The sequence below is a fragment of the Microcebus murinus genome, chromosome 6 (assembly GCF_040939455.1).
Source record: "Microcebus murinus isolate Inina chromosome 6, M.murinus_Inina_mat1.0, whole genome shotgun sequence".
Taxonomy (NCBI): domain Eukaryota; kingdom Metazoa; phylum Chordata; class Mammalia; order Primates; family Cheirogaleidae; genus Microcebus; species Microcebus murinus.
In genome coordinates, this window is record NC_134109.1 from 51,692,197 (window position 1) to 51,717,924 (window position 25,728).

Genomic DNA, 25,728 nt, shown 5'->3' on the forward strand with positions numbered 1-25,728 from the left:
ATAACGTAGAAGAAAACCTAGATGACCTTGAGCATGGTGATATCATACCAAAGATACCATCCATGAAAGAAAGAACTGATAAACTAAACTTCATTAAAATTTAAACACTTCTGCTCTGAGAAAGTCAATGTCAAGTGAATGTAAAGACAAGACAAAGACTGGAAGAAAATATTTTTAAAAGATACATCTGATAAAGGACTGCTACGCAAAATATACAAAGAACTCTTAAAACCCAACTACAACAAAAAAAACCTGATTAAAAAATGGGCAAAAGACCCTAACAGATAATTCATCAAAGAAAATATACAGATGGCAAGTTAGCATATGAAAATATGTTCATCATTTGTCATTAGGGAATTGTAAACTTAAACAACGAGACAGCACTACACACTGACAACACAAATAAAACAATCCTCACACTAATGAGGATGTGGAACAAGAGGAACTTTCATTTATTGCTGGTGGGAATACAATATGATACAGGCACCTTGGAATACAATTTGGCAATTTCTTTTTTTTTTTTTTCTTTTTTTGAGACAGAGTCTCACTGTGTTGCCCAGGCTAGAGTGCCATGGCGTCAGCCTAGCTCACAGCAACCTCAAACTCCTGGGCTCAAGCAATCCTTTTGTCTCAGCCTCCCAAGTAGCTGGGACTACAGGCGTGCGCCACCACGCCCGGCTAATTTTTTCTATATATATATATTTTTAGTTGGTCAATTAATTTCTTTCTATTTTTAGTAGAGACGGGGTCTCGCTCTTGCTCAGGCTGGTTTCAAACTCCTGACCTTGAGTCATCAGCCCGTGCTAGGATTACAGGCGTGAGCCACCATGCCCGGCCCCAATTTGGCAATTTCTTACAAGACTAAACATACTGTTAACATATGATCCTGCAATCACACTCCTTGGTATTTACCCAAATTAAGTGAAAATTTAGTTTCACACAAAAAAATGCACACAGATGTTTACAGTAGCTTTATTCATAATTGTCAAAATTTGAAAGCAACCAAAATGTCCTTCAGTAGGTAAATGGATAAATAAACTGTGGTACATCCAGACAGCAAAATATTATTTAGTATTATTAAATAAAAAGAAATGAACTATCAAGCCATGAAAAGACATTAAGAAAACTTAAATGTGTATTACTAAATGAAAGAAGCTAATCTGAAAAGACTACATACTGGTATGATTCCAACTATAAGACATTCTGGAAAAGGCAAAACTATGGGGAAAGAAAAAAGATCAGTGGTTGTTAGGGGGCGGGGATAGGGTGTAGGAGGGAAGGATGAATATGCAGAGCACAGAGGATTTTTAGGACAGTGAAATTATTCTGTATGATACTACAATCATGGATACAAGACATAGATACATTTGCCAGAACCCCATAGAATGTGCAGGAGTGAACCTTAATGTAAACTATGGTCTTCAGGTGATTATGATATGTTAATGTGGGTTCACTGATTACAACCTCTGTAGTATTGGATGTAATGGAACAGGTTATTCATGTGTGTCAACAGGAACTTTCTGTAATTTTCTCTTCAATTTTGCTCTGAATCTAAAACTGGTCTAAAAAATAAAGTTTATTAATTAAAAAATATATATGCATATATATTTTTTAAAAAACTACACACATAAAAATATGAAAATATTCACCTCCTGTCCTCCATTAAGATAGTTTCCAATGTAGCTTCTCTATAGATCATTTCTAAGCAAGTAATTGTAACTCGATTTCTGGGTTAAGTTTTAATTTTACCACAGTATCTTTCAAAAGCAAAATATGTCTATGCTAGCTTTTCAGAAATGCACTTATTTTCAAGTTCTTGTTGTTTTAGCCAGAACCAGAATCTTCTTAATAAGTATACACTGATATCTTATGCATAATGCATAGCAAGCCACAAGATCAATGCTTACAGAAAATCATTTACTGCCAGGTAAGGTTTACAATACATGAGAATAACCATATAACCAGATTATATAAATCTGAAAATTAGTAACAAAAAATCTACAAATTTTGGAATTAAAAGGAACCACAAAGAACACTTAGTTTACCTCCATCCGCTTCAGGTCTATTACAAAGAGTCCAAACTCATTATTTGCAAAATATGATCTGCATACTTTACTCCTACCTACATATCAATATCATCATCTGCTATTTCCCACTAGACCCCTTGTATCAACTGGGCAAAAACTTCCATTCTCTTATTAATTTGCTAAGTGTTTCTGAACATGCTATTCCTTCAGCCTGAAATTCACTGGGACCCATCCACACTTAGCAAACTTCTATTTATTCGTCATCACACTGTCCGAATAATAATCACTCAGATAAAAAAATTAAGAAAAGTTTAAATATAAAACTCTGAATAATTCTAAATACAAAAAACTATAAATATATCTTGAACTTTAGTATGTATTTGGTTGTGTTATTGGCCTAGTAATTTTTTGTGTTTATTGTAGGATACTACATATGAATAAATATGATCAATGCTGGGAACCAGGGTTTTATTTTGAGAAAAAGGAGATTCAAATATGGAATAAAGGAAGATGAGGAAGAATCCTGTAATGCTGGATTTTAATTGGAGGAATTAGTATGAACTCATTAAAATAAAAAACCAAAAAAAAAATCCTGGTACTTTCTGGTTCTGTCCACTGAAAGGGCTAATCCACAATGGGAATAAACAGCAATGAGCAAATCTATACCCAGACTTTGGTTTTTAAATACCAATCTCCAGTAAAAAAGCAGTACCAAAACTTTCAAAAAATGGATGTTCTAGGTCTGGAGCAAAAAGAATACAAGCTAAGCTTGGGCATCATGCTATGTTTTAAGTTAAGAAAGTACTCAAAAACTAAAGAGTGATGTCAAAAGGACACTGGAGCCAGCCACTGGTCAAATCTGGGACAATATTAGCATCAAAAACACTAAAATATTTTTAGTATTTAAACATTAAGATGCACTTAATTATTAATATTGTACATAGAAGAAAAAACAATTCCAGGAAATATAGAAGAATATTAGAATTTCTTTAAAAATAACCCTTTTTGTAGCTCCCAGTGCAATAAATGATACAGGTAAAGATCATCAGTGGACATTAAAAATAGTGGGTGAAAGGTTGTTAGGGTATTCATGAGGTCTGAAAATATCATCCTACAGATCATATATGCTAATTATAAAGTGGAAAATACATCTTCACAATGGAGAGACCTGGCCATCACCATCTTAACCAATAGATAAAATCAAGCATCACTAATAATGTGGGACAACTTGATATTACGTGCCCAATGATGTGACATACTGTTAAGTTCACATTACACATCTCCTATGTAATATATACCTATCTCTTATGTAATACTTTTGTTAAAAATGTTTATCTAAAATGTAATCAAGGAAACAATCAGATAAATTTAAAATGTGAAACACTGTGCAAAACAACTACCCCAAACTCTTTTTTAAAAGGTCAATGTCAGGCCGGTCGCAGTGGCTCACGCCTGTAATCCTAGCACTCTGGGAGGCTGAGGCAGGCGGATTGCTCAAGGTCAGGAGTTCAAGACCAACCTGAGCAAGAGGGAGACCAGGCCGGGCGCGGTGGCTCACGCCTGTAATCCTAGCTCTCTGGGAGGCTGAGGCGGATTGCTCGAGGTCAGGAGTTTGAAACCAGCCTGAGCAAGAGTGAGACCCCGTCTCTACTATAAATAGAAAGAAATTAATTGGCCAACTAATATATATAAAATAAAATTAGCCGGGCGTGGTGGCGCATGCCTGTAGTCCCAGCTACCCGGGAGGCTGAGGCAGAAGGATCGCTTGAGCCCAGGAGATTGAGGTTGCTGTGAGCTAGGCTGACGCCACGGCACTCACTCTAGCCTAGGCAACAAAGCGAGACTCTGTCTCAAAAAAAAAAAAAAAAAAAAAAGAGGGAGACCCCCAACTCTACTATAAAAAGAAAGAAATTAATTGGCCAACTAATATATATAGAAAAAATTAGCCAGGCATGGTGGCGCATCCCTGTAGTCCCAGCTACTCGGGAGGCGCTACTCAGGAGGCTGAGGCAGTAGGATTGCTTGAGCCCAGGCTAACGCCACAGCACTCTAGTCTGGGCAATAGAGCAAGACTGTGTCAAAAGAAGAAGAAAAAGAGAGAGAGGCATTAGCTATCACTAGATCCTGGATGATAAAGGTAAAACAAAAAATATAAAACACATCTTGGGGACAACTGGAGAAATTTAAATATAGGCTGTCTGTTATATATTACTGAATTACTACTAATATTCTGAGGTATAATAATGATATTATGGTTATAAAGGAGAACGTTATTCTTAGAATATATATGCCAAGATATTTAGGAATGAAGTGTCACGATATCTGCAATTTACTTTGAAATGGTTCAGCAAATTTAGAGCAAATACCCACAAGAAGTTAACCACTGGGTAAACACAAATGAAGTATATGGGCACTCATGTACTCTTAAATCACCTGTAGATTCAGAATTTTTAGAATAAAAGCATTAACGGAAAAGTCTCAGTTCTAATGTCCCATCTTCTTTGAATGCTTTTTTGACTTTTCTAATGGAATTATTTTTCTTATCTTCAGTATTCCCAATGACTCTGTTTATATTTCTATTTAGCACTTAACAAATTTGTTAATTGCCAGTTCATAGGTCTGACCTTTTCCTTATACTGTGTGGAACTGTATTCTCAGAACTTAGCTCTTTATCTGGCACTGAGGAGACAATTCAGCATTTGTTGTATGAACTAACATTCCAAAGTGACAAACTAAAACCAAAATACAGATATTATCTGTCTCACAATGTGCCTCAAACTTAATCAAATACATTCAGCAAGAAGCCTATTAAATGGTCCTATGTGACCTGTACTATTATAATGAATACCACATCAGCATTCAAATTGACTGGAAACAAAGCATAACAACCATCATGCAGCCTCACCCTTAAATCATCACAGAAATATTTTTATTTTAAATGCTTCAATTTCAAGTCAAGTAAATTAGAGAGGCATACCTGCTCCATATCTTTGGAATTGGAGGGCTGGCTTTCTCCCACGATTCCAAGCTGCTCATTTTCCCATGGTAATTTATTTTTTCTTTTTCCTGCACTTAATACCCTTCGGGTACAGATAGTTGGACTGTAAGAGCCATAAATCTGCATGCTATCCCTTGTGTGGTCTCCACAGTGACAGTGTGCACTCTGAGTTCTGTTCCCAGCCAACAGCCAATCTGTATCTGCTCCATGTGCCAAATGGTTTGACCTACTCTGGGCAGAAGATGGCATGAGTATTGCATATTCCACAAATCCCTGTTCTGTTAGCCTTGGTAGGGTTTTCCTAGCCAATCTGGCCTGTACAGCATTCATCACTCCATCTCCATTATCTTGTAGTTCAACAGTATCCACAGCTTTGAAAAGAATGCTGGTTTTACCTGAGCCCATTGATGATGCCAACACAGCAAAAGCTTCTAAAGCAGCTTGTCGTACCCTGCGTTTGCTATCTACAAGAGCTGGGGCAAGATCAAAAGACAGTTTGGATAAGTCAAAATCCTCACTGGGATAGGTCAGCAGGGAGCAAATGCAAATGTTCACCACCTCTTCTCTCACTCTAGAATGCTTATGTTTGAGATGTTCCAGGAGTAAACAAAGCACCTGTTGAGGACCTACTTCCTTCATTAGCTTGAGGAAGATTTTCATGTACTCTTGTTTGATTACCAACTTGTTGTCTGCCAGAACTTTGACAGAAGCTGCTATAACGGGTCCCAAGAATGGCTGTACCTGCTCTCCAAGGCGAATAACCAGTAAATGCAGGACCTGAAGTGTGCCATGGACCACTTTGAAGTTAGAATCATCTAACAAATTATATAGCAAGCTAATGAAACCAACAAGACTAGAATGAGGGGTAGAACTAGGGTTAAATTTTCCCAGCACCTGCTTTAGTTCTTCAACAGCCTGAGTCCGGTTCTTATAGTCTTCCTGATCCAACAGTCTTGAATGAAGCTCCTGGGGAATAATCCCAAATTTAAGATTGCTGTTGGAAAAAGTCACCGCACAGGGAAGGGGATCTTCAGGAAATCCAGAAGCTTCAAGTTCCAAATAATATGGAACCTGACTTTCAAACTGGGACTCCAGGCGGCGATTGTAGTGTCTCCTCAGGGCAGAGGGCAGGCGAGAGATATAGGATTGAAACCTGTCTTGGCCAAGTCGCTCCCCAATTTGTTGAAGTGCAGAGAAAGCTGTCTCAGATTCTTCTTCTACGTCCTGATCAACAAGCTTTCGGGCTAGGGATATTACCACCTCGGTGAGATCCAGGCCAAGCAACAAATCCTCAGGAGTAAGCAAGATAGGGAGGAGCAGTGCTGTGGAAGCTCTAAGCCGGGCATCGTTACTTTCCAGTCCTTGCTGTATAAGCGTTCTCAACACCTGTCCAGAACTACGTTTCAGACATACGTGCAGGATCTGCAGCGCATCTTTCCGCAGGGCTGGATTCTCTTCTCGTAAGGAGGTTACCAGTTGAGGCAGAAGAGCTAAGCTAAAGGCCTCTTCCAGCTGGCCTGCCTCCCCCTGACCCCGGAGAACGTCCGAGAGAAGTTGCAAGCAGAGTCGCTTCTCATCACTACCTCCTTCCACAAGCACTCGGCCCAGCGCCCGATACAATGCTTCCTTGCGTCGTTGGAAGCCAAGTCGACCGCCCCGCCGCGGCAAAGCAGCCTGCAAAGCCTGGAAGGCCTCGGAAGGATCCGGAGCCGTCCGGAGGAGCTGAAGGAGCCGAGTCTCCTCTTCATCTCCCCCTGACAAAGCGCCCCCAGACCCAGACCAGCTACTTGACGCTGCCTCCGCCGGCATCAAGAGGGCCGAGGACAGAGGCGAAGGTGTAGGGGGGCAGGAACCGTGGTCTCCCGCAGCTCCACGGCAGTAGTAGTTTTTTTCTCCTCTCATAGTGTCCCCAACTTGACTATCATCAGTCTCTGGGGCGGAAGGAAGACTGCGGCTCTGGAGGCGATAAACACAGAGGGCTCGAAGGGGTGGCAGCAGAAGCAGCGCGGAGGGCGCAGCCGCCATGGAGGGTCGTCAGGTGGTGGTGGTTGGAAGGAACCATTGCCGTCTCCAAAGGGCTCGATGGAGCCCAGTCTTCCAGTTCCTCTCCAAGCCCTACGCTGCAGAAGAGGAAAAAGACCAGCTTCACCCAGCTGCCAGGCCGCCCCCGACTCCCGGAGGCAGAGTTACGCAAAATGGCCCCCGTCTGAGCCTCAGACCCCCACAGCAGCCACCGGGCGTAACCAGGGGCACCACGTGACCAAACCGATCGCTTCCATGGTGATGTTCCCAGCGCGGACCTCTTGACCCGGAAATAAACCTGCCGTAGTGAATGTTGGGTCATGTAGTCCACGTCAAATGGTAAGGCTAAACAAAAGTCGGCTGGAAGAGGAAGTCAGAACGCTGAGAACGTAGCTAGAGCGCAGAAGGAGAGGCGGTGTCAAGACACTAGGCGGAAGTGACGCTTTCCACGCTCCGGGCGGAAGTTCCCCGCCCCACCCGAGAGAGTTGGGGTTTGACCAGAGCTAGTGAGGATCCTGCCCAGTCTCCAGTTGTCCACAGCTCCTCCTCCTGTCTCTGCTGGAGTGATTCCTGGGACTCAGGTATTTTCCTTTTTCTGTACTCCAGTGATGCAGGCTTTGGCAGAGTTTTTTCCCGAATGCTGCTGGTTCTAGAATGAGAGGTAAAGGAATGAACGGAGCAGGTGGGAAGAGGCGACATCTTCTTCTGCAGGGTTTGTTACCTTTTAAACGTGTTTTTCCCCAGTCCTGAATAAGTATGGTCCTTTCCTTCTGCTTATGCTGAAACAGAAGATCCATACCAAGGCCAAAATCATAGATCGGGTACTCTTTTTCAGTTCCTGGTCTTTGGGGCCCTTACCCTCCCCGTTCTCCTCCCCCTTCTCCCCCTTTTCTACTTCTCTTAACCCGCAGGCTGTGGAGCGTTAATGGTTTTCTGTCACTTTTCCTTACTCCCGTCACTTTGAATTCTCTTTAAAACGTACATAATCTGAAGATAAGTCTACTTGTCCCTGTAGCTAACTGCCTCTCCCTTATATGTTCTCAAAGTCTTTCTAATGCGGTTCCTCTGTGGGACTCACCCCTTCGCCCCACCCCCTCTCTCCGCCGCCCCAAGCTCCCGGCAGGATCCTCATGCGTCTCTGCAGCCTTTCAAGTCTCCTGGAAACAGAGATTGCAAAGACGGTTTCAGTTGCGGTGGTAGTTCTTGGCATCACGGTCCTAAGAGAATTCTGCCCTATGGATTTAGAGGTGATAATAGACATTTCTTTGTTTTAGGCTGAGAATTTGGTGGGCATTTTCTCCTTCTCATAAATGAAACTTGAGTGTACACAGCTGAAGAGCTGGAGTTCTAGTGTGAGGCTAAATGCATTGGCATGTGGAAGAAAGATTTTTTTGAAGGAATAATATAGTTATTTTTGAATGACCCAGTGATAAAAATTTGAGTTATAATTTGAAGTCCCAAATTCATACACTTCAAATGCAAGGATTCCTACCCTGCTGTGTACCAGATGGGATGTCTTTTAAATACTTTTTATTTATTTATATATTTCAAAATATTAAGGGGGTACAACTGCTTTTGATACATGACTTGAGTGTGTGTGTGTGTGTGTGTATAAATGTGCCCATCACCAGGATAGTGTTGATTGTACCCATTAGGTGGGTTTCTTAAATACTTTTTAAAGTCTAGGAATAATCCAGCCATATATGCCAAACCACTTTATAAATAATGTTCATGGCTGATGCAAGTTCAAAAATAATTTCTGGACTTTGCCTTAAAGCACAGTTTGAATATCAAAGGCTTTTTTCTTTGGGGACTAAAGTATTCATGTAAATAAAGCTGTGTAAACATGCATCCTGTGTTTTGGTTTAAATTCTGAGTTGTTACTTTGATGTTAATTAGTCATTTTGGTGTTTAAATGAATCTACCTAAATTTGGTTTGGCTAGAATGTTTCATTGTAGAGGCAGGTTAACGATGATGATTGTAGCAGTTGTCAGTGAGAAAGAGTGTGTGGTTCTGCTATGTCCAACCTAAGAAGCTCAAATATATACTTTTACTGTTGCATGCTCAGACTTGAGGAACCCAAATTCAGACTAAACTAAACAAGAGAATGATGCACACAATTGTATGTCTGTTACTTTTTGTCTCCTTGGTGAGTACTTGGAAGATGCATTAGTTTACATGGTGGATATTTAGGAAATGGGACTTCATTGGCATCACTTACATTACTAATTATCTTTTAGGGTTATTTTGTGGAACATAAATGTCGTCTGTTTATTTATTATAAAGCAGGGTTTGTGTTTGTTTGTTTTTGAAATGGGCTCTCACTTTTTTGCCCAGGCTGGATTGCAGTGGCATCATCATAGTTCACTGCAACCTCAAACTCCTGGCCTCAAGCAATCCTCACACCTCAGCCTCCCAAAGTGCTAGGATTATAGGTGTGGTGCTAGAATTATAGATACCCCTCCTGGCCTATAAAGCAGATTTTTTTAAAAAAAATTTACTTTTGGGCCAGGCATGGTGGCTCACCCCTGTAATCCTAACACTCTGGGAGGCTGAGGTGGGCAGATCGTTTGAGCTCAGGAGTTCGAGACCAGCCTGAGCAAGACCCTGTCTCTGATAAAATAAAATAGAGAGAAATTAGCTGGACAACTAAAAATATATATAGAAAAAATTAGCCGGGCATGGTGGATCATACCCTGTAGTCCCAGCTACTCGGGAGGCTAAGGCAGAAGGATCACTTGAGCCCAGTCGTTTGAGGTTGCTGTGAGCTAGGCTGATGCCACAGCACTCTAGCCCGGGCAACACAATGAGATTCTGTCTCAAAAAAACAAAAAATTTACTTTTGAATTCTAATGATCCTCTGTTTATTAACTAGAAAAGCCTTTTATATTTAATCATAGATATAAATAGGATAGAAATTTTTAATCAAATTCCAAAATAGTGGGATACACTATTGGGTGTATTATTAATAGTACAAATCAGAAAGTTGAAAGGAAGTACTTAAGGATACATTGAAAATTGCAAATTCAGGTAAAACAAGTTAAAAATTTCAATAATTTTAAGAGTTTAGTTAAATTAATGGATTATAGGAATGTGTGTGATACATATGTTAATTTTTTTAGCTGAACCTCCCTAAAAACATCTTTTATTTCCTCAGTCATAATATATTAATTTGTTGCATGAATCACTATAATTTTTCTGTGTTCATATTCAAATTTTACAGACATCCAGGAATATTGGAAATCAGTGTGAATTCTGTAAGCTATTAGGAATTTTGCATAGTTCAAGAAGTTATTGTGAAAAAATGCTATACAAATGAAAGGCTGTTGAGATTAACAAATAATTATAATAATATCATTTATTGAGTGTTTGCTAAGTGCCATACTCTGTGATAGGTACTTTATAATCCTCACAATAATTTTTTTAGGTTACATCTACTTGTGTCTTATGGCACATTTTATGAGTGTTTCCACTGGAGAGTGGACAGAGGAAGAAAGTAAAAGTTAGTCAATTTAGGTATTTGCTTAGAGGTTTGGGAAAGTTTTGGTGGGAGAGAGCATTGAAACTATAGGATAAAGTTAAATTTTCCCATTATTCATATCTTTGATATATTATTTGATTATATATATTTTAATCTATCCTTTTGTGGCTTCTATTATAAACCTTTTTAATTTCTTGTTTGAATCAATATGTTAATAAGGTTAAGAAATTATACATTTATTTTTATATATAGGATTAAATAGATTTTCTTGTTTTCCTCTACTTAGGTTTATGTTCCAAAGCCATTGCACATTTCTGTCCTCACTCAAAACTATAATTTTGGCCGGGCGCTGTGGCTCACGCCTGTAATCCTAGCTCTTGGGAGGCCGAGGCGGGCGGATTGCTCAAGGTCAGGAGTTCAAAACCAGCCTGAGCAAGAGCGAGACCCCGTCTCTACTATAAATAGAAAGAAATTAATTGGCCAACTGATATATATATAAAAAATTAGCCGGGCATGGTGGCGCATGCCTGTAGTCCCAGCTACCCGGGAGGCTGAGGCAGAAGGATTACTGGAGCCCAGGAGTTTGAGGTTGCTGTGAGCTAGGCTGACGCCACGGCACTCACTCTAGCCTGGGCAACAAAGCGAGACTCTGTCTCAAAAAAAAAAAAAAAACAAAAAACAAAAAAAAAACTATAATTTTCAACAAAAATCCAATTTGTATTGCATTTTAAGCACTAATCTATGTAAGTTAACAGGATTTCACATCTGTTGCAACCAGTTTTTCAGTGCACAGAGGTTAATTATGTAACTTAGAGATTTTACTGGATGTAATAATGGCTTTGGGGATTTACGTTATCTATATTATTTCTTAATCCATCATATAGTGTTTCAGTTATTACAGCCTTGTAGTTTTTCTTTTGTTTCTGCAGATATAGTAAAAGTCAATCTCAGAGAAAAGGAAAATATGCCAACTTGTTCCATAGGCTCACTGATGAAATTATCTACCATCATTTGTTGAATTCTACTGTGAGGAAAGTTGAACTGTGGTAAAGAAATTTAAGGAAAGAGCAGTTTATAAAATACTTAACTAATTTCATAAATCATACCTTTTACAGAAATGTGTCTGTTTGAATTTTTGTTTTTAAGCAATCCTCATTTCTCTTCACTATTTATTTACTCTGGTTGTGATCTATATTTATATGTTGGCAGATAATTGCCTCCCAACTGATTTCCACACACTGCTTTGTAGCTTAGGTGTCAATTAAGTAGATCCTACTAGGGATGGGGAACCTGTGGCCTTTTGATTTCAAGACTCTTATTTTTTAAGCATGAAAGGAGGCAAGAAAAGCATCCTCTTTCTCTGCTGCACCCCTTTTAATAAAAAGATTTATTCCGCAAAATTTAGATTCAGTCAAAAGGCTGCACTTGGCTGGGCGTGGTGGCTCACGCCTGTAATCTTAGCACTCTGGGAGGCCGAGGCGGGAGGCTCGCTGGAGGTCAGAAGTTTGAGACCAGCTTGAGGAAGAGTGAGACACCCCCCCACCCGTCCACCCCCCCACCCCCGTCTAAAATAGAAAGAAATTAATTGGACAACTAAAAATATATAGACAAAATTAGCCGGGCATGGTGGCACATGCCTGTAGTCCCAGCTACTTGGGAGGCAGAAGGATTGCTGGAGTCCAGGAGTTTGAGGTTGCTGTGAGCTAGGCTGATGCCCATTGCACTCTAGCCTGGGCAGAGTGAAATTCTGTCTCAAAGAAAAAAAAAAAAGAAAGCTGCACTTAAGGACCTAGAAGGTCATGTTTTGCCTTAAGGCAGCAGTTCCCACATCCCTGCAGTTCCCTAAGCTCACAGCTTGACCTTTATTATCTTGGTTTCAGGACTTAAAATTGTGAAGTAACTGTAGACTATGGAAAAGTTTGATTTTATTTTAATTTCATCTACCATTATTTGTATATTGCGGGTATTTATACAATAAGAAAATGATTAGAAGTGAAGTACAATACTATTACCTTGTTAAAACTTTTTTTTTTTTTTTTTTTTTTTGAGACAGAGTCTCGCTTTGTTGCCCAGGCTAGAGTGAGTGCCGTGGCATCAACCTAGCTCACAGCAACCTCAAACTCCTGGGCTCAAGCGATCCTCCTGCCTCAGCCTCCCGAGTAGCTGGGACTACAGGCATGTGCCACCATGCCCGGCTAATTTTTTATATATATATCAGTTGGCCAATTAATTTCTTTCTATTTATAGTAGAAACGGGGTCTCGCTCTTGATCAGGCTGGTTTTGAACTCCTGACCTTGAGCAATCCGCCTGCCTCGGCCTCCCAAGAGCTAGGATTACAGGCGTGAGCCACAGCGCCCGGCCAAAACTTTTCATATAGATCTTGTTTATTCAATATTGACTAATTCAGTTACCTAGCTTTAGAATCCTCTCCTCCCCTCTCCTCTCCTCCCCTCCCCTCCCCTCCCCTCCCCTCCCTTCCCCTCCCCTCCCCTCCCCTCCCCTCCCCTCTTCTTGTCCCCTCTCCTCCCCTCCTCTTGTCCCCTCTCCTCCCCTCCTCTTGTCCCCTCTCCTCCCCTTTTCTCCTCTCCTCTCCTCCCCTCTCTCCTTTTCTCCTCTCCTCTCCTTTCCTTTTTTACCTTTCCTCTCTTTTCCTTTCCTCTTTCTTCCTTTCATCCCTTCCTCCCTACCCTCTCTTCTCTTCTCTTTCTTCCCTTCTCCTCTCTCCCTCCCTCCCTTCCTTCTTTCCTTTTTTTTTTCTTTCTGTTTCTTTCTTTCAATGGAGTCTTACAGGGGCATCGTCATAGCTCACTGCAACCTCAAACTCTTGGGCTCAAGCAATCCTCCTGCCTCAACCTCCCAAGTAGCTGGGACTACAGATGAGTACCACATGCCTGGCATTTTTTATATTTTTTGTGGAGAGGGTGTCTCACTCTTGCTCAGGCTGCTTTCAAACTCCTGGTCCCCTGCCTTGGCCTCCCAAAGTGCTAGGATTATAGGCATGAGCCATTGTGCTCTTAAGTATTTGTTTTAGGGTAAAGAAATTAAGAACAAAAACATATGGCAGGGATGTGGGTGAACCTGCTATATCAAATCTGTTATTACATTGATAATGGAAGGGAATGATTATTCTATGAGTCCCTCTTTATTTCACTTCTATTTGATGGGTGTGTGTGTGTGGGCTTGTGTGTGTGTCTGTGTCTAAATGATCTCTCCTTTTTGGGTTTCTGTTCTGTACACTTTCAGTTTCTTGTTTTAGTTAAAATTTTTTTTTTTTTTTTTTTTTTGAGACAGAGTCTTACTTTGTTGTCCAGGCTAGAGTGAGTGCCATGGCGTCAGCCTAGCTCACAGCAACCTCAAACTCCTGGGCTCGAGTGATCCTTCTGCCTCAGCCTCCCGAGTAGCTGGGACTACAGGCATGCGCCACTATGCCCGACTAATTTTTTTTTATATATATATATATCAGTTGGCCAATTAATTTCTTTCTATTTATAGTAGAGACGGGGTCTCGCTCTTGCTCAGGCTGGTTTTGAACTCCTGACCTTGAGCAATCCGCCCGCCTGGGCCTCCCAAGAGCTAGGATTACAGGCGTGAGCCACAGCGCCCGGCCTTAGTTAAAATTTTAATAATAAATTCTGAGCTGCTTATAGTAAATGAGGCAGTATAACATGGTATTTAAGAATTCTGGAAACAGGGTATCAAGTTTACATCTTGCTTTAGACTTAATTTCCCTGTGCCTCAAATTGTTTCATCTGTAAAATGGGAATAATAATAATAACAATCCTTGTCTCCTATTGTTGCTCTGAGGATTAAGGGAATACATGTAAAAAGCTTATAACAGTGCCTGTTACATTATGACAATTGAACAAAGAAATTCTAGATACTCTTTCATAGAATAATTTAGATTTATCAGAAGTAACAACAAATTGGTTCAGTAAATATTTTAAGCAGCTTAACATTGTTTGGCAGTGTAATTTTTAAAATGTAATGTGTAGAGAACATTGTTCTTATTCTAAGATTAAGACAACTTTCTAATGCCAATAATACCTCTTACTAGTTGTGTGATTTTGCTAATTCACTTTAACTCTCAGAATTTAAGATTCTTTATCTGTAAGTCTTACTCAGTGTTTTGTGCTTTACATTCTCCTTTCTTTTAACAAAAACCCTTTTTATTGTGCAAAATTTCAAAAACATGTACAAGTAGAATAATATGATGAACCCCATGTACCTATCACCCAACTTCAATAGTTATCAGCTCCTGACATCATTCCTATCAGCTCTCTCATCCCATATTATTTTGAAACAAATCCTTGACTTCATACTATTTCACCTAAAAATATCTCAGTATATATTTGTAAAAGATAAAAGCTCTTAAAAACATAACTACAGAAACTTTTCTAAAGAAGACAGAAGAATGGCCAACAAACATATGAAAAAATGCTCAACATCTCTAATCATCAGGGAAATGCAAATCAAAACCACAATGAGATATCACTTAACTCCAGTGAGAATGGCCTTTATCAAAAAGTCTCCAAACAATAAATGCTGGCGCAGATGCGGAGAGAGAGGAACACTCCTACACTGCTGGTGGGACTGCAAACTAGTTCAACCTCTGTGGAAAGCAATATGGAGATACCTAAAAGCGATACAAGTGAATCTACCATTTGATCCAGCAATCCCATTGCTGGGCATCTACCCAAATGATCCAATGACACTCTACAAAAAAGACACCTGCACATGAATGTTTATAGCAGCACAATTCATAATTGCAAGGCTGTGGAAACAGCCCAAATGCCCATCAATCCAAGAATGGATTAATAAAATGTGGTATATGTATACCATGGAGTACTATTCAGCTCTAAGAAACAATGGTGACATAGCACATCTTATATTTTCCTGGTTAGAGCTGGAACCCATACTATTAAGTGAAGTTTCCCAAGAATGGAAAAACAAGCACCACATATACTCACCAGCAAATTGGTATTAACTGAACAGCACCTAAGTGGTCACATAGGTACTACAGTAATAGGGTATTGGGCAGGTGGGAGGGGGGAGGGGGGCGGGTATATACATACATAATGAGTGAGATGTGCACCATCTGGGGGATGGTCATGATAGAGACTCAGACTTGTGGGGGCAGGGGGGAAATGGGCATTTATTAAAACCTTAAAATCTGTACCCCCATAATATGCAGAAATAAAAAAAAAAACATAACTACAATAGCACTATTCAGCAATAAAAAATAACAATGATTATTAATCAATAATCTAGTCAGTGTACAAATTTCCAATTGTTTTCTAAATGTCTGGGCACACACACATGTATGGTTCAGAGGTTGTATTTGGTTGATATGTCTTTTAAGATTTTTTTTTTTTTTTTGAGATAGGGTCACACTATAGCCCCAGGTAGGGTGCAGTGGCGTCATTACAGCTTACTGCATCCTCAAACTTCTGGGCTTAAGCGATTCTCCTGCCGCAGCCTCCCATGTAGCTGGGATTACAGGTGTGGGCCACCACCACCGGCTAATTTTTCTATTTTTTTTTGTAGAGGCGGCATTTCACTCTTGCTCAGCTGGTCTCCAACTCCAGCCTCAAGCAATCCTCCTGTCTTGGCCTCCCAGAGTGCTAGGATCACAGCAGGCATGAGCCACTGCACCCACTGGGTTTATTTTAATTTGTAGGTTCATTCTCTTTCTTTCCTTTTATTTCTTGCAGTATATTTGTTGCAGAATTTGGGTTATTTCATAAGATTTTTCACAGTATGTTTTTGCTAATTGCATCTTTCTGTTATAGTTTAACATATGTTTTCTGTTTTTTATATTTTGCATAATCTTATAGTTGGATCTAGTGGGTTGACTATAAGTTTGATTTGTTTGATTTTGGTGTTTGTTAGGGATGGGGTGCAAGAATATTCATAGGTGGTATTATAGTCTCCCATCAGAAGGCCCTGATAACTGGCTGTCTCTTATTTTGTGATGGTAACAGCTCTTCATAACCAGTGCTTACCTTTACTAATTAATTAACCACCTCAGTACGAGCATTGATTATAGTCGACAGCCACAGATGAATGCGCTCAACTGAGTGTCGCCTATAGTCAATAGCCACAGATAAACCAAGCGTGAACTTTAGCCAACAGCCGTGATATGAAGGGGCACAGCCGAGCGTCGACTTTAGCGTTAATAATAAAACTTGACTTTTCTAATTTGTAATTTATCAAAATAAAATTGTGAACATTTTAAAATAACGTAATAAAAACATATATGTATATGTTACCTCTTCTGATTTACATGACAAGTAAAGCTGCCTGTAAAGTAAAACAAGCTTTCAGTGCTTTAAAGCTTTTCTCATCACACAAGAGCAAAATAGATCCGTCATCAATGCACAGCACAGACTATCCTGTGGACTATGAGTGCCGGCTGTGGGCAAGGTTTCGCGGCCGGTGAGCGGCGTACTGAAGTGGTTAAGGGGGCAAAATGGTAATATTTATCATTCCTTCTTTATTTATTAACTAGAATACTTTTATAAAGAGAAACTTCCCCTCATCTGTTAATTAGCACAGGAAAGGCAACATAAATGCTTGATTCTTTCCCTTTATTTACTAGGTTTCAAATAATGAGTTGGTTCTAGCATCCTCCAGTGGTGACCGTTAGGATTTTGTAAAAATTACCACAATTACTTTATGGATTTAATATATATTATGTGTTTTAATCAATTGCAGTTATTATTATTGATGATTGGTTTGTCCCATCTTTGACTAGTGAAAGCCTATTCTGTTTGGTTCTTGTGGGGTTGTTTTGTTTGTTTTAGGGTTTTTTTTGTTTGTTTTTGGAGACAAGATCTTAGAATATTGCTTAGGCTTATCTCAAACTCCTGGGCTCAGGAGAATTATGGAGGCCTCCCACCTCAGCCTCCCAAGTAGCTGGGACTACAGGCACCCCCTCCACCAACTGATTTTTAAATTTTTTTTTAGAGACACAGTCTCACTCAATTGCCCAGGCTGGTCTTGAACTCCTGGCCTCAAGCAATCCTCCTGGCTCAGCCTGCAGAGTAGTGGTTCCTGAGTATTTTTTATTTGATCCTTGTAGGTATTAACAGTTTTCTTGCTACCTAGGATTTAGATTCCAAATTTCTCTTGACATCTTCTGCTTCAGCTCTGGAAGCAACTATTGGTCCAAGGAGTTCCATTCTCTTGAAAGAAATGGTATATAGGGACCACATCTGGGTGCTAGGAATGTTCTTTGCCAGATCATCAGTTTCTAGGCCTTTTCAGTAGCTAGAGCTAGTAGAAATATTTCTATTAGCTAGAGCTAATAGAAATATTTATTTTTTTCCTTAAAGCGATATTATATATATTTAATATGATGGATATAGTATATGTATTTCATATATTATATCTAAATTATGTTAATATATAAATATATGCTATTACATTGTTTACACTGTTTTAAAGTTATTTGGAATGGCCACTAACTAGATACATATTTACTTTCTTTTATTTTCAAATTTTTGACAAATTGTGTTTTTAAGATTTAATTTTGCCTTATAATTATGTAAAATACTTTCCTGGTTCACAGTCTAGTCTATGAAATGGTATATTCAAAGATGTCTAGCTTCTATCTCTATCCTTTCTAGTTTATTCTCTCTCTCATCTTATGGGTAACCTTTAAAAAATACATTTATTCCAACTCTCCCTGGGCTCTGGTAAAGTAAAAAATAAATTTAAAAAATATATATTGTTTGATATTTCCTTCTTTTTTTATATAAGTGGTTGTGTGTATTTGTAACCTTTCCTTTCTTAGGTAAATAGTGACATAATATACACACTTTTCTTGGATCAGAGAGATCACTGCAGAATAGTATATTCAGAGATTCCTCATTCCATTTCACTGCTATGTAATACTCCATTGTGTGGATGTGACATCATTTTTTCAACCATTCTTTTTTTGTGTGGACATTAGGGTTGTTTTAAAAGTCTTGATCAGTTGCCTCTTGGTTTCTCAGATGTGAAGAATAAGAAACACAAAGTCTAGTATTTTGCTTTTGTAAATAGACCTGCAAGTATTAGCCTTATTTATGCACTTGTCTTTTAAATATTTTTGGCAGTGTAGTATTTTGGATAGACTCTTAGAAGTTGGGTTGTTGTATCAAACAGTAAATGCGAATGTAATTTTGCTGGATTTTATCAGTCCTGTGTCACTGGCAGTGATTCATGGATTTCATTTGCAGATTCTTTAAAATATCTTGGAGCATAATTGTTTAGTTTGAGAGAGATATGAACTTACAAGGTAGCTAGGTCTCCTTTTTCAATCCCTTCTCTTATTTTCATATCCATTTGCCTTTCATGCTTTTTATTCTTCACTTTTCAGTGTATCATTTTCCTTGTTAAATTAGACAAATGAGAGTTAAGGTGGGGTATGTTTTCAGAACAACATATATAACTAAATTAATTGCGTGTAAAAGAATGTAGTACAAAAATGCTTATCGACTTCCAGGTAAAGTCAATTTTGACTTACACTGTTGAGATTTGAATTAGAGGAATGGAATTTAGAGGAGAAAGTTTATAGAGAAAATCTAACATATAGTAGAAAATATTTGGGAGACAGCAAGTTTTATAGAGAGCAATTGTAATTGCATGAGCATTGTTAGAATGAAAGGTCACTATGGGAAAGAATGGGAATTATGGAAAGTGGGGATCATGTGAGGAGGCAATTTTGTAAAGTGAGACTTACGTACTCTCTTAGCACCTCAAGCTGTATAGAACTTTATGCTTTACTCAGTCACTTCCATGTAAATTTCTGAGATAAGTAGGGGTATTCTTATGTTATCAATGAAAAAATTGACACTCAGATTAAGAAATGTACCAATTCCACATAATAATACATGACCCATTTGGGATTGAAATGCATATATTTCCAAAGCTGAATTCTTCACTGATATTGTTATACCTCTGTTGCCTCACCATAGTACTCTACATGTAAAATTCTTACGTTTTATTGTGCTTTCATGTACACTGTCTGATTTGATCCTGAAAAATCTTGGGACCTATAGTTCAGATATTATTATGATCTTATTTGTCAAATAAGGAAAATGAAGGTGAGAGAAGATAAAGTTAACTAGATGTAAAGTAGCTAGGAGTGCTTTCTTAACCCATTATTTTCTATATCCAGAAATGCTTTTATGCTTGCATTTCCTCCTTTTTATCACTTTTTAATCTACTTATTAACTTTTCCATAAAACTGAGGCTAAAAGAAGTTAAACAGGTTAAAAAGGTCAACTCTGTAATAAGTAACAGAACATATCTAGACCTAAATTTCTGCCTTCTGATTGTTGTCTTCTTAACAGTATGTATTTTGTTCTGGAATAATGTACCTACCAGAAGACCTAGAAATTTCTTGTGACTTGTTCATACTATGATTGAAATAATGCTTGAGAATTGTACTGGTAGATGTATGTGGGATTATTTGGAGAAATCAGAAGTGGAGGCTGATATCAGCTGTAAGGTGGCCATATTAACATAATATGCTAACTGACTTAAAATGCAGTGTCAAACAGTGTGAAATGATGAGGTTCTTGACAAAGATAAAGTTTCAATATTTGTAATTTTTTCCACGGAAGAATGCATAAGAATGAAGTGCTAAACATTCCAGGTCCTGCCAGTACTTATATTATTAATATTTAATAGTGTTCAAAATGTTTAATTTGTTAACACTTTTATGATAGAAACCAAATCTACTTTTTTTGTTATCCCTATAGCCTGTGTTTGAAATATGAGTGAGACTGGGAGGAAACAGCTTATATTGCATAGATGTCTTATGTTACTTTTGTCTATTCTAACTGCCTGCCACAATCCATTATGAAATATCCATTTATTAATTCTTATGGCAGCTGTAACAAATTACCACAAACTCAGTTGCTTAAAACAATAGAAATGTGTTTTCTTACACTTCTGGAGGCCAGAAGTCTGAAGTTAGTATCAGTGGGCTGAAATTAAGGTGGCAGAGCCATGCTTCCTCTGAAGGCTCTAAGGGAGAATCTGTTCTTGCTTCTTCCAATTTATGGTGGCTGCCAGCATTCCTTGGCTTGTGGCTGCAGGACTCCATTCTCTGCCTCTGTAGTCACATGACCTCCTCTTCCATCTGTGCCAAATCTCCCTCTGCCACCTTTTTTTTTCTTTAAATATTTTTCTTCTTTTTCTTTTTTTCTTGCTATTATTTTGTTATAGCAGATCCTTCTGCCTTCTTTTAAGATACATATTGATTGTATTTTGGGCCCACCTGGATAGTCCAAGATAATCTCCCCCATCTCAAAATCCTTAATTATATCTGCAATGTTCTTTTTTGACATATAAGATAACATTCACAGGTTTCATGAATTAGCATGTGAATATCTTTTGGGGAACCAATATATAGCCTACCACTGTCTTTATTGTCATTCTGCTTTCTTTCTTTTCCTTCTTATTCCTTTTCTTCTCTCCTATTTTTATTCTTTTTCATCTTCCAGAAACACAAAGGGGCAAGTAGATTGAGTGGGCATGAATCTAAATTAAGGATCAAGAGTTGAATGGCTGTGGTGTAGATCAGTAAGTTAGCTTTATTGCCTTCACTATAGAACATTGGATTCTGTTCACAATAATTTTATTGTTGTTGTTTTTGGATGAATTGACAGTCAATTTGTTAAATTCAGCATTCTCTATCAAAGCAATTATTGACTTTTTGGGTAAAATGTTTGCGTTAACATGAAATTTCAATTAAAACATCCTTCAGGCCGGGCGCTGTGGCTCACGCCTGTAATCCTAGCTCTTGGGAGGCCGAGGCGGGCGGATTGCTCAAGGTCAGGAGTTCAAAACCAGCCTGAGCAAGAGCGAGACCCCGTCTCTACTATAAATAGAAAGAAATTAATTGGCCAACTGATATATATATAAAAAAATTAGCCGGGCATGGTGGCACATGCCTGTAGTCCCAGCTACTCGGGAGGCTGAGGCAGAAGGATCACTCAAGCCCAGGAGATTGAGGTTGCTGTGAGCTAGGCTGACGCCACGGCACTCACTCTAGCCTGGACAACAAAGTGAGACTCTGTCTCAAAAAAATAAAAATAAAAATAAAAAAACATCCTTCAGTTGGCAAACAGCTACTATTGTTTCAAAACTAATTTTATTTTAAGCAGGTTTCCTCTCCCCCATCCCACCCCACATTTGTGTTTGTTTCAGTGATAGCTCATGACTTGAATTTAATGAAGGGAAACAGAATGAGAGTTGGTAGACTCCTGATCCAAAAGTTCATTGCCCAGAGACCGTTATAGTTTGGAGTTATGAAGTAAGGTTTTAGGCCTCTATTTCCTAATATCTCTAATAAAGGAGTTGAAATATATGCCCTTCTAAAAAGAGTTAAATCTCCTCTTATTCTAACAGCCTCTAGTTCTAGTATTTAGTATAAAGTATTTAAACACCAATGAACAGGCAAATAAATAACAAATATGATTTATTTTCTACTATTTGAAAAATAGAATCATATTGTCAAGATTATTTTGAAATAACTGTGCATGCTTTTTGTTTTTCTGTAGATGGACCACACATCCCCGACCTACATGCTTGCTAATTTAGCCCATTTACATTCTGAACAACTTCTACAGGGCTTGAATCTTCTTCGCCAGCATCATGAACTCTGTGACATCATTCTTCGAGTAGGTGATGTTAAAATTCATGCTCACAAAGTGGTACTTGCCAGCATCAGCCCATATTTCAAAGCTATGTTCACTGGAAACCTTTCTGAAAAAGAGAACAGTGAAGTTGAGTTTCAGTGCATTGATGAAACTGCTCTTCAGGCTATTGTGGAGTATGCCTATACAGGGACTGTTTTTATTTCTCAGGATACAGTTGAATCTCTCCTGCCAGCAGCAAACCTACTCCAGATAAAACTTGTCCTGAAAGAATGTTGTGCATTTCTTGAAAGCCAACTTGATCCTGGTAATTGTATTGGAATTTCTCGTTTTGCAGAAACATATGGTTGTCACGACCTTTATTTGGCAGCCACTAAATACATATGCCAGAATTTTGAAGCTGTTTGCCAGACTGAAGAGTTTTTTGAGCTTACACATGCTGATTTGGATGAAATTGTTTCCAATGACTGTTTGAATGTAGCTACTGAAGAGACTGTTTTTTATGCATTAGAGTCTTGGATCAAGTATGATGTACAAGAACGCCAGAAATATTTAGCACAGTTGCTAAACAGTGTACGATTACCATTGTTGAGTGTTAAGTTTCTCACTAGACTGTATGAAGCAAATCATCTTATTCGTGATGATCGCACTTGTAAACATCTTTTGAATGAAGCCCTAAAGTACCACTTTATGCCTGAACATAGACTGTCTCATCAAACAGTCTTGATGACACGACCTCGCTGTGCTCCCAAAGTACTTTGTGCAGTAGGCGGGAAATCTGGACTCTTTGCCTGTTTGGATAGGTAAATAGAAGGCTTCCTTAAAGGAGTGATAATAGATTTTATGCTTTTTAAATGTGTAAATTTTCTATATTTTTAAGATACTTTGATTTTCCTTTTTACTTTATTTGCTTCTTTTTATTTTTTCTCGCTTCCTCAAATACTTATGGAGTTGTTTTAATCACATTGTCCTCCACTCTCTATAATACTCTCAATTATTAACCATTACCCCAAGCATGCATACTTTATCCCACCCGGTTACTCACTGACTTTTCTTCTATTTTATGTCATTTTTTTCTTTTTTCCTGGAACCATTTACATCTTCATTTGAGTCAGATGAGGTCAGAGGAGATTTATTATTGTCAATTATACCAGAATATGCTAAAGAAGAGAACTAGGAACCCGTCGTGAGGGCAGACTGGGGAGAGGAATGGGTTTGAGTGAAAACAGTTAATTGGAAGTACCACCAAAGAAATGAGAAAAAATAGGATACTGATATAAATAATTGATTTTATGTGTAATTTATTTTTAGTGTAAGCATTTTTTAAAGACAGTATTAAAAAATGCTTCCTTTTCTAATAACTTAAGACCAGGAGTTGTCAGACTTTTTTTTGTAAAGGGCCAAATAGTACATATTTTAGTCTTTGTGGGCCATATGGTCTTTGTTGCATCTACTCAACTCTGCCATTGTAGTGTAAGAGTAGCCATAGACAATACATAAATGAATGAATGTGGATGTATTCTAATAAAACTTCATTTATACAAATAGCTGGTAGGCTGAATTTGGCCCAGGACCATAGTTTGCCAACCCTTGCCTTAAATTGACTAGATTTGGTATTTGGATGGGGGTAGGGATAGTGAGGCAAAGGGAGGAATCCAAGATGTATGAGATTTTTTTTTCCCCTAGGGAAAGTGGAAGGGTGGGGAGGAACTAGGTGAGTGAGATTTTTTTTCATTAGATGATTGGCTGGATAGAGAGAGAGAGAGAGAGATTGAGAATGAATGAATGTGGGAGGAGGAGCTACTTTATGGGGAAAAAGAATGTGTTTAGCTTTGGACATACTGAGTTCAAAGTGCCTATGAAATATCCAAGTGCCTATGAAATATCCAAAGGATTTCCTGCTGCTAGCGGGATATGAGTGCACAGCTCAAAGAACAGATTAGGGCTAGAAATTGGGAAATCATCAGCATATAGCATAATTTAGAGATATAAATTAAAGGCATGAAGTCTTCTATGGACTTCTTGACTAGTTCTACCTTTTGCCTAATGAGAACATATAGAAAGGAAAAAGGATTGATTCATGAATGAAAATCTAGGGAACACTAAGATGAGGGCAGCAGGAATAATTTTAGAGATAGAAGAACCAAGAGAGAGAATAGTGTCATGAAAACCAAGGAATTTAACTGTGTCAAGGGAAGAATGTGATCAATGATGTAAAATGCAATGGAAAGATTATTGAGTTTGAGGATATTGGCTACTTTTTCCTAACTTTTGGGGGATAATGTGATATATATACATGCAGAAGACCGTAAATCATATGCATCTAGGGTATCAAGAATAAATAAGTAGCTATCAATCAGATTAATAGACTGTTAATACCCCATGTGTCCCTTCTTAATTCATTTTCCTACTCTCCCAGAAGTATCCACTCTCCTGAATTTTCTATGTATTATTCCTTTGCTTTTCATTTTAATTTTGCCACATACTATATGTGCCCAATATAGTGTTAGGTTGGTCTTACATTTTTTTTTTTTTGAGACAGAGTCTCACTTTGTTGCCCAGGCTAGGGTGAGTGCCATGGCGTCAGCCTAGCTCACAGCAACCTTAAACTCCTGGGCTCAAGCAATCCTCCTGCCTCAGCCTCCCAAGTAGCTGGTACTACAGGCATTCGGCACCATGCCCGACTGATTTTTTTTCTCTATATATTAGTTGTCCAATTAATTTCTTTCTATTTATAGTAGAGACGGGGTCTTGCTCTTGCTCAGGCTAGTTTCGAACTCCTGACCTCAAGCAATCCGCCCGCCTCTACCTCCCAGAGTGCTAGGATTACAGGCGTGAGCCACCCCGTCCAGCCCCATATTTTTATATAAATGCAGTAGTACTATATATATTTTTTTCAGAGATGTGTTTTTTCACTAAACAGTAGTAAGTTTATGAAATTCATCTGTGAGCTTGCATGAGGAAATAGTTTATCTAATTTTTTGCTATGTGGTATTACAGTATATGGGCATAATGTAATTTTTTCTTTCTAAAATAAAAATATTAATTTTAAATATTTTAAAGTGTTAGACACATGCATAAAAGTATACAGATCCCAGCTGTATAGCTCTATGAGTTATCACAAAGTGAACATTACAAATTAGTTCAAGAAACAGTATGTAACCAACACCTAGAGGCCACCCTTGAACTCCCTTCTTCTCTTCCCCAAAGGTAACCACTGTCTTCATTTCTAATTTATAGACTAGTTTTTCCTATTTTTTAATTTGAACAAATGGAATTATACAAAATATATTCTTTTGAGTTTGGCTTCTTTCTCTCAACATTATATGTGTAAGATTCACCCCAAGTAGCTTTAGTTTGTTCATTTTCATTGCTGCAAATAATATTCTCTTATACAATATGCTACAATTTATTTATCCATTTTATAGTTGATGAATGTTTAGATTGTTTCCAGTTTTGGGCTATTAAAAATAATGCTGTAATATTCTTGTACATGTACATATGCATGCTTTTCTCCTGTGTACATATCTAAGAGTAGAATGGCTCA

At 38.4% G+C, this 25,728-nt stretch overlaps 2 protein-coding genes across 9 annotated transcripts in view; one reads left to right on the top strand and one right to left on the bottom strand.

The window, feature by feature from the left end:
* The window catches only part of TOGARAM1 (TOG array regulator of axonemal microtubules 1), an 82,972-nt gene extending 75,556 nt beyond the window's left edge, over positions 1-7,416 (bottom strand). For 3 of the 4 annotated variants that reach the window (XM_012782783.2, XM_012782782.2, XM_012782785.2), the window contains exon 1: positions 5,005-7,416. In XM_012782783.2, coding sequence (XP_012638237.2) covers positions 5,005-7,050 — 2,046 coding nt within the window. In that variant the 5' untranslated portion in view covers positions 7,051-7,416. The remainder of the gene's footprint in view (positions 1-5,004) is intronic. The other variant, XM_012782786.3, reaches the window with a different exon arrangement.
* A 73-nt stretch (positions 7,417-7,489) lies between these two features.
* KLHL28 (kelch like family member 28) overlaps positions 7,490-25,728 on the top strand; it is a 28,002-nt gene continuing 9,763 nt past the window's right edge. For 2 of the 5 annotated variants that reach the window (XM_076004059.1, XM_076004060.1), the window contains exons 1-2: positions 7,490-7,628; positions 22,086-22,984. In XM_076004059.1, the coding sequence (XP_075860174.1) occupies positions 22,086-22,984 (899 nt within the window). In that variant the 5' untranslated portion in view covers positions 7,490-7,628. Of the gene's footprint in view, positions 7,760-16,074; positions 16,204-22,085; positions 22,985-25,728 lie in introns of all 5 variants that reach the window. The other 3 variants (XM_076004058.1, XM_012782790.3, XM_012782787.3) reach the window with 3 other exon arrangements.